The sequence below is a fragment of the Rhinolophus sinicus genome, linkage group LG03 (genome assembly GCF_036562045.2).
Source record: "Rhinolophus sinicus isolate RSC01 linkage group LG03, ASM3656204v1, whole genome shotgun sequence".
Lineage (NCBI taxonomy): Eukaryota > Metazoa > Chordata > Mammalia > Chiroptera > Rhinolophidae > Rhinolophus > Rhinolophus sinicus.
The window spans coordinates 50945103-50961783 of NC_133753.1; the positions used below are offsets into that span (position 1 = coordinate 50945103).

Consider the following 16681-nt stretch of genomic DNA (forward strand, 5'->3'; position numbering starts at 1 on the left):
AAAGAAAAAAGACAATATAATCTTAATAGATACAGAAAGAGCAGGTAACAAAAGTCAACAGTTGTTCCTGATAGTTTTTATCTGCAAAATATGAATAGGAGAGAAGATCCTCAGCCTGATAAAAACCATCTAAAACAAACCTATGGCTAACATCCAGACTATTGTGTATGATTGAAATTCCCATTACAGTAAGTTTCTTTTAAAGAATGTATGTGAAAATAAAATATTAGGATTAGTGAGAAAACTGTTGCACACATATTCATAGGTATTTGAATAATCATGGAATAATATTAGAACTAAAATGGGCCTTCAAGATGATACTAATTCAAACTGTTTATTTTTCATAGGTCAGTATGGAAATCCTTTAACTAAATACATTAGACATTATGAAGGATTATCTTATGATGTGGATTCATTACACCAAAAACACCAGCGTGCCAAAAGAGCAGTCTCACATGAGGACCAGTTTTTACGTCTAGATTTTCATGCCCATGGAAGGTGAGTAAATTATTGCAGACTATGTTTGAAGTTCCCCTCTATTCAATCTAAGTTAAAATAAGAAATTTGTACTCTTAATTTTTCTTCTCTAATGGAAAGGTCTCCATTTGGAAATTCAGCCTACACTGATTTGGCATATGCATTAAAAAATGTTTTCAAATGGATTGCCTTTTTTATATTGTTAAGGAAACAGTGTCATTTAAATATTTTTAAATTTATGAATCAGATTCTCTGTTGTGTTATTAGAGGATATGTCTTTAAAGACGATTTTATGTTCATAGTTTTCCACTACTTTTTATGTGTTTTATGGGCAATATATCTGTCTTCTGGTACCAACAGTGAAGATAGCTGGTTGTATGCCATTGAATAAGTCATTTAATATCTCATTAACTCAGTTTTATCAGCTCTACAATGACAACTTGTAGATAGATTACCTACTGTACTGCTCAATTCTCAGACAGAATTGTTAAGGGATAACGAACAGGGAGCCAGGGGAGAAAGGTAAAAATCACGATTATTTAGTGCCTGCTATGTTCCAGGTGCATAGATGCTTCCTATGCATTTTCTTATTTAATCCTTTAAACGCTCAAACAAGGTAAATATCTTTTTTATATCTGAGGAAACTAAGGCTCAAAGAAGTTAACATCTTTAATGTCATATAGCAGAAATTTGTCCCAGACTTACATGACTCAAAACCCCATAGAGGGGTGGCCGGTTAGCTCAGTTGGTTAGAGTATGGTGCTGATAACACCAAGGTTGCCCGTTCAATCCCCACATGGGCCACTGTGAGCTGCGCCCTCCTAAAAACAAATACAAAATCCCCATGTATTTTTTTCTGTCTGTTAGGGGTACTTAGATACAAAATCTTTGAGTGTTCTTTGTCAGACTTTCTGACTTGCGTGCTGTAATTAGTAAATCTGTTCTTTTTGTACTTTTTCTACTGGTGTAATCCTTATTTATTATTCACCTCCTAATAGGTTTCCCAGCTTCCACGCCATTTATCATTAAAGCTATCCTGTGTACTACTACTACTACAAGATGACGCTTCCTTAAATTCTTCCTTTTTATGTCAGCTTATTATTCTGAAGTCTTCAATTAACGATTGTTAGCCAGATTTCTTAACTTGGCATTCAAGATTCTCTGTAAATTAATTCTAGTCTATTCTAAACTTAACTTCACTCCACTTCCCAACATTAAGTGTCTGTTTCACCCAGAATGATCTTCTGATTGCTGATTAAAACATGTACAGTTTGTTCTCTTTGTCATTTATCTTAAATAAATTCTCATCTTTAAATGCACAATTCAAGTTCTACTTTTTTGAAGCTTTACCTACATCTTCCTCTGAACTTCTAAATTAATTATCTGTGTCATTGGCATTATATTTGTTCTCTCTTCCTTTTCATGTGGGTATTTCTTGTTTATTTTTCTATAACTGTGTTTTTATTCTTCATATTTAGTATGTTCATTATTTGCACTTGTAGTACAGATGCTTAAGAAAGATTTTAATGGATAAAAAAATCAGATAAATGCTATGAAACAAAGTATTTTGTACATGGAAATAAATGTATTACTTAAATTTTTTCCCATAGTACAAAGTAATGATCATTGTAGAAAAAAGTACATAAGTTATAAAATCCCCTACTTTTATTTGAAGGAGGGAAAAAGATTCATTTCTGGGTCTGTTTGCTTTTTAGATACAAATTTTAGTGGCAGCGTTTTATGTAAATTTTTGTGACCCTGAACTTCAGATAGTTTTTAGTTACCCTTCTTTATTAGTACCCTGAAATAACATGCATTCATTAAGCCTCCCTAAACTTTTAGTGACCTTCTCAAAATAAACTTAATACTATATTCCAAATATGGGTGACAGCCAAAAGGAAAGTTGAGATTCTAGCTGCCTTTGGTTTGGGTACCACATTCCTATTACATCATTAAGTTTTTATGAGATCTATCACATAATTCATATTGAACATGTGGCAAAACCAAATCCCTACTTCCTTTTGTTTTTTTGCCTGTGTGTGTGAGTGAATGAGACAGAAAGAGTGTGAGTGCATGCTGTTGTTTAGTCATCCAAAAAATATTTGTTGACTGCTAGTTAAAAGTTACCTAGTTTAGGCTGCTGGTGATAGAAACACAAATCAAATATAGCTCTAATAGCAGCAACTGTACACAAGTCATTATATAAGAGGAAAATGTGATATGGTGCTTTACAGATAAAATACCGTAGATATTCAAAGTAGGGAGAACTTCTGACTGAGGCTCTCAGCAAAGGACCTGGAATCAGGAAATCTCATGTTCTATATCAGTGGTCATCTTAGGTACTTTTAATTATTTATGTACTCGTATACTACATTTTCTAGAATAGATACAAATTCAGGTATTTTATTTTGTTGTCTCAATTATTATACTTGTGTATTCACAGTGCCTCAGAGTTTGTGCCCTAAAACATGGTCGTTGTACCTACCTTCTAATATACCTTAGTTAAAAATGTGATGTTCTGATAGGTTTATTTCTCTTTTTTTTAAATAGGCCTACGAAATGACTTGGGTAGTATAATTAATACATTTCCTGCTAAAGTGTCTCCTTTTCCTCTACCATATACAAAATGTTAGTTTTGGTACACTGCAACTCTTCCTACACAGGATTTGTTCCTATGTACAAATTATTGGTTAATAACTATTTGTAACACAAATGAGAAGTAAAATGATTATGATAAAGCAGCAGTGTGTTGATTGAAAGACCAAACCTTATTCCGAATATAGTTTTGGGATGACTTTGGACTATAGTTAGCTGTAACCCAGCCTATAAAATGTGTATTGACCTTGTATAGTGTGGCTAGACTTATCTATGTTTCATCTTTTAAAAAATATCAAGTAGAGTTTGTTTCTCCTGATCCTATAGTGGGGCTTAGTTCCCTAGAATTAGATCGGTATACTTCAATAAATTACAGAATACAGTAAATACTGTGCAATTCACGTAGACTACAACGAGGAATATACTTGAAAAGGGTTCTGCTTGGTTAGACAGTTATGACTTGCATCTTTGGGTACCAGCACAGTCTTTGGGGGTAGGGGTGGGAAAGAGAGAGAGGGAGAAAGAGAGAGTAATAAAGTCATTCTTGTTTTATGCCTAAGCAGTGAACAGACTTTTTTCAACCTGGCTTCCAAGTTTCCAAAATAAGAAAGGATACAGCACATCCCAAGTTTACAGATGTTAATGTTAAGTGAAGAGATGTTGAGACTTGTCAGCCCAAAGTCTACTCTTAAGAATTCTATGAAAACCTATTGTTCTTGAAATATAGTTTAAAGTTGTTTGAAAATAAAAGTATCATGTGACCTAGTGCTACAGTTGCTGAGGAAAGATAGGTATTTTGAAACAAACTTCAATTATATTAATTCGAATATTAAAAATATTTTGATAATACTAGGGTAAAAAAATACTTAGCTTTGCTGAGACATTAAGAATTAATTTTCTGATTTGGAAATTACTTCACTTGGATGAATTCTGATAAATGAGATGCCTGAGTAATAAGCCCCAAGAGCATTGCTTCTTCCTTTAAGCCAGGAGTGTCCAAACTTTTTCAACGTTTTTTACCAAGGGCCATATGCGGTAAAATACACAAACAGCCAGGCCACTCTCTCGATGTGAAGTACGTATTGCCTCACCTGGTTTATTTAAGTAAACTAAATATATTTTTGGAGTTTGCTGCGGGCCAATTAACAATGGATTGCAGACTGCAGTTGGCCCACGGGCCGCAGTTTTGACACCCCTGCTCTAAGCTCAGTTAGCAATAAGTATGTCAATTACAGCATTTATCAGTTTTATTATAACTTTGTTTACATGCGTATGTTCTCTGTTCCCAGTGAACCTGAGTTGTACTCACCTTTTCTACATTGATGGTGGTCATTTAAGTTATATTGAATGAGTGAATGAATGAATGAACGAAGCATTATGAAGGAAGTACAACATTTATAAGCATAAAGGGCTGACAGGGGAAGTATGATACTTTTGTTTAGGTCTGGCCCTCACCATAGAATTGTTTGTGGCATATTTAATTTGATGGATAATGAAGTACACTAAAATAGTAGAAAATAGATTTCTGAGCTTAAGTATTGTATAGTCTGGAATATCTTGTCCTCTTTAGCAGTTGTTTTTAATCAGTAGTAGTAGGCAGATTTATTGTATTGTAAATGCAGGATTTTAAAAATAATTGTGGAAAATTTGTTCTTTCTCATTCCTCATGTTCATGTGAAAGTGTGTGATGTATCAGGGACCATTGTGATTCCCTTTTTTCATTCTTCTGTAAATGCCATTCCTGGCTTACCTGTCATGTGTTATAGAGGCTTGTATAATACCAGTGCACTGCAGTTTCATTAGGAATTGTGCTTACGTGATTTTCATAAAATGTAAATTTTATATTGCTGAAGTCTTGGTTCTATATAACAGGATGGAATATCACCATGGTCCTATATTGATTTAGATGAAAATTTAGCATAAATAAATATCCCTTGGATTTATCCAAGTCTATTAGGGTAACGGGAGAAAAACGTCACTGCAAGATTGTAGAGTAGTGATTCTCAGTACAGCTCAGTGTTAGATTCTAATACATATATATATATACACTTTAATTTATGCCTTTTATTGGCAGCTGTCATGGAAGAGAAGCATAAGGGATCATTCCACTATTCTTCCTACTAGACCTGTACATTTTCTGAAATACTACTTCACGGTGGTATTTAAAAAAAATAAGTAGAAAGAATATCTGATATAATACAGTTTATCTTTTTGGTAGGAAGTATGCATATATTGTTATACTGAGTTATGTTTTTTTTTTTTCTTGTGTGTATGTGCAATTTTAAACCCTTCCCTTCTTCGTATCTTGTTTTCCAAATTATATATATACTTTGGGGCAGTCGTCTTTTCTTTATTTTCTGGTCTTCTCACCATTTTGCTAACCGGACTGCCTCATATCTACCAACTTTGCAATTGAGTGGGAACCCATTTATTTAAAAAGTTGTGATTTTATAGGAAGAAGAATTAGGTATTAAAAAAGTCGTAAACTGCATAGTGAAAGTAGTACTGTGGCATTTCAGAGGCTGAATGGAGTTCCCTTCTGATTTGACATGAGTTATCTAGACATTTCTTATGAGCCTCATTCCTCATTAGTAAAAAACCTTGAATTTGGGGCAAGATAGTGTTTAGGCCCTTCCTGCTTTAAAAAGTCTACACAATATATTAGTAATACCCAAGTAACTAAACTTAAAAAAATGAAAACACTGTCTAGTTAGTGATAAACTATTTTTCCTGCCTCTTTTTTTTTTTTTTTTAATTATTTGGATATATAATCAATACAGCAAAAATTGTTTACTTCAAATATGTGATTTGATTATAGTATAGAAGATACCAGTTTTTTCTGAAAGTGCAGTATAATGTTTTGGAGAACTTACAAGTTGCTTTTTTCTGATTTTGACAAGATAATTCTTCCTATACCCTTCCTATACGTTATTAGTACAAATTGTTCAAAAACAAATAGGCATTTGATTAGAAGTTTTCTTTGTGGTTTGCAACTCAAGTTCTCCCTACTCTTAAAATATGAAGATATCAAGAATGTGGCCCAGATAACCTGTAAAAAACAGATTTTTTTTTACGACAAAAATAAATAAATATTTTCCTTTGATGGATCCTGATGAGTTGGGTTAGTCTGGGTGTGCCTTGGTCTCTATCTTTGTCGTGTCATGAGTGGGGTAGCAGAAACCTAGGATACTTTTAACCCTGTAGACAAAGCAGCATGCTTTGAGAAGCGGTGGACAAGTCCAGGGAGCACAAATGGATGCCAGCTCATAAAGGAGAGCAAGAGAATAAATTTGAATTGTGTGAAAACTCTGTGGTTATGGATGTGGTGTAACAGGGTTTTGAAAACTACTGACTTGCTACTTAAATCTCTCCCAACAAAATTTGAGCAAGTTTGAGCAAAAATTCCTAAAGGAAAATGGTATTTATTTAGTACCTCGTTTATGTCAGGTATGTGCCCTTTAGCATATATTATAAGTTTAGGTATATTTCACACTCCTCTTTGTCTTAGCTATGTGTTTTCTAGGATGTGATATTCTTTATTCTTGCTCTGTTCCTCTTTACACAGAAATTAAAAGCCTACAAATAGATATTACAAGAATCTGAAGGGACGCTGGCTACTTGAATTGCTTAATCATAAGAAAAAGCAAGAGCTGAGTTGTGTTCATGTTGATTTTGTATTTAAGAAGATAAATTGAGAGCTGATGATTGCTCTTAGCTTAGATTCTCAGATATGATTTGAACATGAAATATTTTTATTTTACATGTTTCTAAGCATTAACTAGCCTTTATGTGGAAGAGATGGAATGAGTTAAAAAAAAAAACAAACAAAAATCTTAAACCAAGCTTCTTCTTCTCTCCCATTTTGCAAATGGAATGGAAGTAAGAGTGTAAAAAGTGTTTTTCTAACTATTTTTAATTCTTTAGATACATTGATTCCTCTAAAAGTTGATCTGAAACATGCTGTGTCTGGTAACATATTTAATGTCAGAGTTTTCAGAGTTGGTGACCTAGAGAGTAAATGTCAGAAGTTAGGTATATGTCTAGTAGAAAAGCTCACCCATCATTTTTCTCAATTTAAAGTTATATTTCTTACTAAAATGTTGCATGTGCACTCTGGTCTTTTGTGAGATGAGCACTCTGGCTCAGGTTTAATTAGGATTCATATAGCCAGCCTTGTTTTTCAAGTGATTAAGCACCATGTAAGTTGTTGTGCTGTTTCTTAGAAAGTATAGCAAGTATTTTATATGACTAAAGATTATTTAAATGTTTATTCTATTTCATTATATCTGTAAATCCTTTATATGACTGTTGAATGTTTATAATATTCTTGTTTGGATTGTTTTATTAAGCATTAATTAAATCTTCCTGTATAGTAGTGTGATATTTTTAAACTGATAAATATGTTTAAAAATACTTTCATACAGTTGCTTTTTGAAATAGCTTCTGAATACTGAGATTCCTTACTGGTTGTATCAAAACCTCTTCTCTGACTTATTGGAGCCTTTCTCTACTTCTTTGGGTTGACAGATATTTTTGATATTTGTGCTTGAGGATAAAATTAAGTTGTTAATTTGGGTGTCTCTCTGAAATCTTAAATTATAATTACTTTGCACTAGTTAGGTTCCAGAACAGTTTGTACTGAGAGAATGATACTGAACCAACAAATCAAATACAAACACAAAATCTGGCATGTCAAAAATCATAGATACAATGGTATGGGACAAATTGTTGTGTTATGTAGCAGTATTCTCTCTCTCTCTCTCTCTCTCTCTCTAAGAAACCCTACACCACAAATTCAATTAATGGAATTTTGATGGCTGTATGGAATGAACAAATGTATTGTGCGTTTCTTTTTGTTTTAAGTTTGTTAGAGCTATAAGAGATGTTTCTGTAGTTTTAACATGCCATAACTTACCAAGTCCAATTTCGTATTTTAATTTCTTTCAACCCTTTTATTGTTTTATATTTATTAAGCATCTAATGTATTCTAGGCACTTTAGTAGTCCCTAGGAATAGAGTAGCTGAACAAGACAGGTTCTTGCTGTTGGTGGAGTTTATGGACGCATGAGAAAGACACATATTGGATTAGGATTGACAGCTACAATAAATATTAAGAAAGGAATGTTTAGAAGATAGCTGTGGGAGCACAGGGAGATGGCGTCGTGTCTGGAGGTCAGGGAAGGTCACTCTTAGGAAATGGCATTTAAACTGATTCTGGAATGATGACTGAAGAAGGAGTTGGTTAGGCAAAGAAGGAGAGGGAGTGTGTTCTAGACAGAGGAAACAACATGTGCAAAGATACTGAGATGAGAAGTGGCATGTTCATGGAACTGAAGGAATTGCAGTATGACTGGTGCTTAAAATGTGAGGAAGAAAGGTTTCAAATGAGGCTCTAGATAGATGTAAGCAGGAGCCAGATCTTTGCAGGTTTGTGTAAGTCATGGTGACAGTTTTTTACTTAGCCATGGAAAGTTTTTAATAAGTAACTATGAGCTTTCAAAAGTCCAGCCTGGCTGAGAATGAAGAATAGTTCAGAACGGGTAATACTAAATGTACGGAGGCTAGCTACGAAGCTGTTGCGCTAGTCCCCGCGGGACGTGGTAGCCTGGGTTAAGGTGGTACTAGAGGTGATGAAGGAGAGTGGTTTGAGAAATGTTTCGGTTTGAGAAATATTTTGAAGGTAGAATTTATTGGACTTGTTTGATATGTAGGAGGTATAAAGAGAAGAAGTCAAGTATGACTGTTTTCTGGTTTGAGCAACTGGGGGGCTACTGGGACCATTTACTGAGTTGGGAATACTGGAACAACTGGAAATTTGAGGAGAAATCCAAAGTTCAATTTCAGAGCTGTTATGTGAAGGTCATGAGGAGGGCCTAGGAGAGAACCCTGCTAAATGTCAATGCTTTAAGGGTTAGGTGGAGGGGGTGATGCCAACACTGAAAAGTAGAAGAAAGGCTGGGAGCAGGGTATCCTAGAAGCAAGGGGACATGAGTTTCAAGGAGGGGAGTGGTCAGCTGCTGCTGCTTGCCCTGGTCATGCGCAACAGTAGCAGTATTCTTAGTCCGAGTTACTTATCTTTCATTGAATTCCTCTAGTTCTGTTCGATTTTGCTGGATATAATTACACAGAGTAGTCCAGGTTTGGTCACACGACAGTCAGGGACAAGGGTAAAGGAACAACAGTTTTTGTTTGAATTTCTAACGATTCATGATATGAATATCATGAATATACTGTCACTATATGAATATACTGTCATTTTGGTTATGACAGTGTATTGGGCCAATATCTTTGAGAAACCATCTCTACTAATTCTGTGGTGATTGCAAGGACCCAGCTATCTTTTGAATATAGCTTGGCTAACAGATTTTATTTGTCCTTGCTAAAGTTGTTCTGGCCATATACATGATTCCCAAAATCTTTTTATGTTTCAGTTTCACAGATAGTTTAGTCTCACCTGTCAAACTGAGTGAGCCTTTCACATAGTTTATCTTGAGATATTTTAGAGGTCTCTATGTCCAATTTGGTATTGGATGATGTTTTTGAGACATGGTCATTCAGCTTCACCTGTATGTGCTTAGAGTCCCCGAATAGGAGATCACCTCACTGCTTTCTGTGAACATTTAAGAATCTGCTTTATTGAAACCTTTGCTATTTTATGCTGTTGTTTCTTTTCTTGTTTTAATAAACTATAAAATGATGGCTGATGTCTTCTCCCTAAGTTCTTTTCATGTCATCATTGACCATTACTATTCATAATTATTCATAGTTTATCAGTATTAAGTCTAGAATAGAAGTTCCCATAATTGTATTCTTTTTCTTCTGGAAGTTGAGATTATTGCAAGACAAATATAAAAGCTACCAAACACTTTGCTATAGCAGCGTAGCAGTACCTCTGCTTCATCAGAAATTGTGTTTTAAGTGGGAGGGAGATTGAGGATAAGAAGTGAACACAGTTCCCACTTGTCCACAGGGAAGGAGACCAGAGCTACTTGATTGGCCACATCGGGTGGGCAGAGCCTGGAAGTGGACCGTGAAGGAAGGGTTTGCATCCTTAGGTCTCCCTGGATGTGGAAAAGTAACAGGGGCAGGGAAAATGGGAATGGGAGTGGAATACTTGAGTTGCGTTGGGTAGAGATGATAGGTTTTATCTTTCAAAAGGAGAGATCTGAAATGAGAATGTATGGCAGAAGGGCAAGTTCCCTTCCCATTCCTCATCCCCCCCCCAAAAGTGAGTAGGGAATATTGTAGTTTGAAGGAATATAATCATAGAGATGTTTTAGAGAGAGTTTTCCACATAAAGAATAAGCTGCTAGCTGCCTAATCAACAAAGGCTTTGGAGTCCTTTTGTGCTAGATTCTGTTCTTCTACCTTATGTCCTGCTCTCCTCCTCCTTTATACCAACTGCTGTAGCGCCAGTGAATTTTCTTCACTGCACAATGCATGCCTTTGCACTTGTATGTAGTTCCTCTGCCTGAAATCCTTTCCAGCCTCCACTCCATAGCCACCTGACTCTTGCTCCTTCACTTCATTCAAGTCTCTGCTCAAATGTCATCTATTCAGAGAAATCTTGCCTACCACCCTTTGTAAATTAGCATCCTTTCCTCCTACCACTCTGTCCTTTTGTCCTGCATTATTGTTCACCATAGCAATTTATTCACAATACCAACTTCCTTTTTTCCTCCCATCCTTCCTCCCCTCCTCTCTGCTCACTAACCATGCATAAACTACAGTGTCTTCTGTGAATTATGTTGTTCATGCTTGTATCCCCTGGCTTACGACTGTGCTTGCCCTAGTAAATGCTCAGTAAATATCTATGAAATGAAGGAATAGCATACAATCAGGTTCATGGTTCTCATCACTTTCTTTGGATGCACTGCCAGTTTTACTTCTTTGATTGCTTATTTTAGATTCCTTTCCATTGGCACATTCTGCTTTTAGATACAAGAATACTATTGATTATCCTGCTTTTTAAGTCAGTCTTTTGTTTTTGTCTTTCAATAGGAAGATGTCCTGTATTTTGCTGTCCTGGAGCTCCCTAAAGGGATGGGATGGGGGACTAGTTTGGTATGGTAGAAATATCATTGGCGGGCTAATTGAAGATTTTGGTTTAGATTCAAGCTCTGCTTTTATTCATCTGACCTTGGTCAAGTCAGCCTTCTCTGATTTGTGAAATTAGAAAATTTAGGTGATCTTCATGATTTTTAGACATTTGATTTGCATATCTGAATAATTGAAGTCTCACTCTATTCTTAAGTCCTGTTATTTTTTCAGTGTTTTGTATACAGTAGTTTTGCTTGCCAATTGTTTAGTTAAATAGATATATAAAGTTAGAAAGTATTTACAGAAACCTTTTCTCCCCTCTTCAATAGATAAATTGACTTATTCTGTAATCATGGATAATACATGTAATCATGTGTTCTGTTATCATGCCATTGTGTCAGATTCTTCCCTTTGGCTGTCCTTTATATGGAGAAGACTCACAATGACGATCCACTTGTCTCCTTACAGGATAAACTTACTCATTTTGCTTACGTGTTAGTTTCACTTTTATCTTCCTTGGGAATTCTTGAGGATTTTTATGTATTTTCACTTATTGAAGAAATTTATCTACCTCAGGGCCTGGAACTAATGTTTTTCAAACTGTTGAGCACTAGAATTTCTGTGGAGGATGTCTCAGTGTGATGCACATGGACTTTCTGCCCTTTCTCCTTTACTAACTTGCTCTATTTGTCGCCCCACCCCTTTTAAAAATACTGACAGCTTTAAGATAATTTGAAAAAAGGACTTTTCTGTTTCAAAAAGTACGAGTGGAAGTAAACAAGATATTTGACTCAGTGGTATTTGATGTTATTGGCAACTTGTCTTGAAAAACAATTTGGACGTGAGACTCAGGCATCTTTATTAAGAGAAAGGTGAAGGAAAATAACATTTAGAGACATCAGGAATTCCCTAGTAAGTCCAGTTTTATTTCTAGGAATCCCTACCCCAGGCCTACCACAGACCTAGTCCATCTGGACACGATAGGCCGCTGTTCATGAGGATGGACGTGCTCTCCGGACTGCTCGGTTCCACTGACACACTGCAAAGCAAGACTTTCGCTCTCAGGTTTCTTCCCTGTGTCACCAAGAGACTTCATTGGTTGAGGCTTTTGGTCTTAATGTGACTTTCATTTAAGGGATACACTCTATCTATTGCTCTTCTGAGAATCAGAGCATATTGTCTTTAGCCAAAATAGCAATTATACGGGAAAAGGCAACTTCTTTTCACTCTCTATTCTTACTGTTCTAATCTGTCGAAAGGTACCTCTTTATATAAAAAAGGTATACAAGGTACAAGACCTTCCAGAAACTTACAGAATCATATCCTAATATAATTTATTTTGTTGATCTGCATCAAAGGTGGTTCTGATACCTCTATTATTTGTTTGCTTTAGACGTAGAGTGCTTTTCTGGAAATCGGTTATTTTTACCACATGATACAACTGCATTTTCAAAGCACTAAGGCTGGAAAATTGGAATCTGATGTATTTTTTCAAATTACAATCATTTGTTAACTGATTTTTGCCCTCCTATAATTTCACTCCTTTATAACTTGACTACAGTGCCACTGAGGAAAGCCAAAAAAAGAATTATAATAGAAGTACTATAATCAAGATGGAGACAAAATACTATTGATCCATAGAAATCAATATAGTGGTTAAATCTAAGGGTAGAAAAACATCCCCAGTATAAATAGTGTTTTTTATACAGAGTATCTTACCGCCTCAAAGGAAATCTAAAGTTTAGTTTTGGTGACAGTGTACTATATCATAATAATACAGAGAACAAAACCTGCTGAAAGAAGCATAGTAAAAGGGGGCAGGGTTTAGCCTTAGTCTTGAAAATGGCTTGAGCATTAATAATCAAAGAGAATTTCTTATGGTGGTGTTGGAAAGTACAGTTTTCAGTGAAAAGCAAATAAGGTTAAATTTTCATTTCTATATCTTATTTGCATTTGTTCAGATTTTAAAAGGTGACTTGTTGGTGGAGACTGATAATACTACATTAAGACTACTACAACCCTCAGCGTATATTAGCTTGACTTTTCATCACATGCTTGAGAGGCATTTGTGGTATGGCAGAAAGAATAATACGCAGCAGTCAAATACTGGGGCTCTAGTTCTAATTCTAGTCTTGTGACCTTGAGTCATGCACTTTTATAAAAATATTCATCATGCCATTTTTGCAATGATACTGTGAGGATAAAATGCAGTAATATATATAAAAGTGCTGAAAATCGTAAACCTACATAACTTTAAGAAGAATGTTACATAATTGAATAAGTGGAATAAATTATGTTCAGTTTCTGATTATTCATTTGTAGTTTGTTTATTTCATAGATTGTGACAGACTTTAATTCAATCTAGCTTATTTCTACCATTTACCTGCCTTCCAGGCTTACTCCTGTTTCGTTCCCTCATCTATTGGTACATGTTTTAGATACAAATTAATTTTGATATTAATAAAAGCAGTGCATTTTGGGAGTATGATCAAAATTTTATTTTTTGTTATCTTTACTGCTATTTGACTGTGCATGGATCATTGAGAACTGATTGTATATGTGGTTTTAATCCAATTTAAATCAACACTGAGAATAATGTTTTATGTATATCAGACAGTTTTCTTATATTATGAAATCAATATCAGGGTTGGAAGGGGCCTACCCTCAAGTGTTCTTAAATTCTCTGATACAACATTCCTCTAGGGTTGCTATCTGCTTAGACACTTTAAAGTGATGTAAAACTGTTTTTGGAGGGTGGGGAGTGTAGCATAGATTATTCTTATTTTGAACTGAAATATCTCTTCGAAACTTTTACCCTTTTTTTTCTGTATAGAATGCTAATGCTCTTGCTTATAATGGTTTTAGGGTACAACAACTTTGCGGAATAATAAATCCTGGATGATAAGTATGTTAAACCCTTGGACATTTATTGTTTAGTTTGTTTAACAAAGATGCCCTTTTAGATGTAGTATTAATACAGTAAATTAAAAGTATATCTAATGATAAACTAATGATTTTTCAAAAAATTGTGTTAACTATAATAAAATATATGTGTGTGTATATATATATATATACATATGTACATATATGTATATGTATACATATATATTTTCACAGGATGTGGAGTACAGCATAGGGAATATAGTCAATGGTATTGTAACAGCCATATATGATATCAGAGAGGTAGTAGATTGGGGGGTATCACTTTGTGAGAGGTGTAAATATCTATTACATTGCTTTGTATACCTGAAACTAATAAGAAAAAATTGTGGCCCCTTAAAAATAATGTAGGTATTTACACTCACATATATGATCAAGAATTTACTGTCTATTAGTTGAGGAAGTAATTTTATGAAAAGACAGAGTGTGTAAGAAGAATTCAGGCAGGATTCCTGTTTGTTTAGGATAGACTGTTTTTAACTTTGTGGAATTTCCATTTAGAAGATGTGTTTGACTTTGTTGATTACTTGCTGCAATAATTGGAACCTTAAGACTCTAAGGATGCTTTTCCTAGCCTAGAGTTCTTGTTCCAGCACCTTGGAAGCCCTAAAAGTATTTTAGCGAGAGTTTTTGGCAAGTAGAATATGCGTACAGCCTCAAAATAAATTGGTACCAAGATTGACGTGAAATTAAGGAAAAGATCAAATAGACACTATTCGAAAAGGGACACACTTTCTGAAGGTAATGAATATATCTTGTTGACCCCTATTCATATGAACAATGAGTTGGGGTTTTTTGTTATTGTTGTTTGCTTATTGAATTATAATTTACATAAAATACACTCGTTTTAGTGTATAGTTTGACAAATGTGTACACTTGTGTAACTACCATTCAAATCAAGATACAGAATATTTCCATTGTAGCAATAAGTTCTTGCATACCCCTTTGCTCTTAGTTTCTCTCTCTGTCTTAGGCAACCACTGATCTGAATTTGTTCTTGCTCTATAGATAGATTGTGCCTATTCTAGAATTACATATATATGGAATTATACTGTGTGTATTCTTTTGTGTCTTTACAAAAGTGAATATTTTTAGTAGTACGATCTTTTTTATTACTGAGCAGTTTGCCATTGTATGAATAAGCCATGATCTTTTTATTTACTTTATTTGTTGATAGACGTTTAGGTTATTTCTAATTTGGGGCATTTATGAATAAAGCTGCTGTGGACATTTGTGTCTAGTTGTTTGAATATATGTTTTATGTTTTCATTTCTCTTGGAGTAGAATTGTAGGTCACAGGGTTTTTGTATGTTTAACTATAAAAAACTGCCTGTTTTCCAAAGTGATTGTACCATTTTGTACTTCCATCAGCAATGTGTGAGAGTTCGAGTTACTCTGTATCCTGCTAACATTTAGAGGTTGGCTAATTGAAAACTTTGGTTCAGATTCATTGATAGAAATTATATTATGTGCAGACTTTTATGGCAATTTTAAGAGACGTGATATACTTTTAATAGTTTAGTAATGAAAGCTAATTTGTTACCATTTATTATATATCTCCTATGTGCCAGATATTGTGCTAATGACTTGACATAGGTTGTAATCCCTAGTCCTTAAAACAGTTAGTTCTACAAGAAAGAATTTGTTACCTTCGTTTCATTAGACAGGAGTCCTGGGCTAATATTTTAGGCTTAAGATTTGATTCCAGTTTGATTCTAAACTCTAGATTCTTGATATAATTTCATTTATCTTTGGTCTTTATCCTAGAGTTAAAACAGTTATGATTTCAGCTATTATCATCGTCTTTTAGAGTTCCCAGATTGAACTGAGGAAGGGCCACAGATGATTAAAAGAGTTAGAAACCCCCGGGAAAAATAAAAGGAGTTGAAAGATTGGGTGTGTGTGTGTGTGCAAGAAACAGCATGTGTTTCAGAAGAGATGTTAAGTAACTAATATAGATGCCGCTTTCCTATATATCATCTTCTTTGAGTGTGAAAAGTGGGTGGAAATGGCAAAGCTGCAGAATGACTTGAGAGGGGAGGCAAGTAGTGATGAATAATAGTAATTGGATCAAGAAGCTTGTTTTTTTTATCTCCAAGTGGTTTAGTTGCTGTTGGAATGATTTATTTTTTTTTACCATGTAGGAATCAGTCCATTTGCATTTATTTTAAAGTACATCCTAGACAGTTACTGTTTAATTATATATAATTTAGAGTTGTGTCACAGCGTCACAGATATTAGATTGAATTTTAAAGCAGAATTTTTATAAGAAAATCTTGGTCAGTATGGACAGGTTTTCCCAAATAGACACATTGTGTGAAACTGTCCACATTTTGCAGACATTTTTTAATTAAAATAATTATTTAAAATTTGGATCCTTTACATTTTAATTTTTCCTTTTCCTGTACCATTTTGCAGACATTTCAACCTACGAATGAAGAGGGACACTTCCCTTTTTAGTGATGAATTTAAAGTAGAAACATCAAATAAAGTACTTGATTATGATACCTCTCATATTTACACTGGACATATTTATGGTAAGTTGAACCTTAAAAGAACCCTTTTCTTTAATTTTTTTCTACGCAAGGAAATATATATATATATATATGTATGTATGTTGAAGCATAGG

The 16681-nt window shown here is 34.5% G+C and overlaps 1 protein-coding gene across 21 annotated transcripts in view; it reads left to right on the forward strand.

Moving 5' to 3' along the window:
• Positions 1-16681, forward strand: part of LOC109447661 (disintegrin and metalloproteinase domain-containing protein 10) — a 240849-nt gene that overhangs the window by 159427 nt on the left and 64741 nt on the right. For all 21 annotated transcript variants that reach the window (XM_074327662.1, XM_074327659.1, XM_074327660.1 and 18 more), the window contains 2 exons: positions 348-498; positions 16471-16589. In XM_074327662.1, coding sequence (XP_074183763.1) covers positions 348-498; positions 16471-16589 — 270 coding nt within the window. The remainder of the gene's footprint in view (positions 1-347; positions 499-16470; positions 16590-16681) is intronic.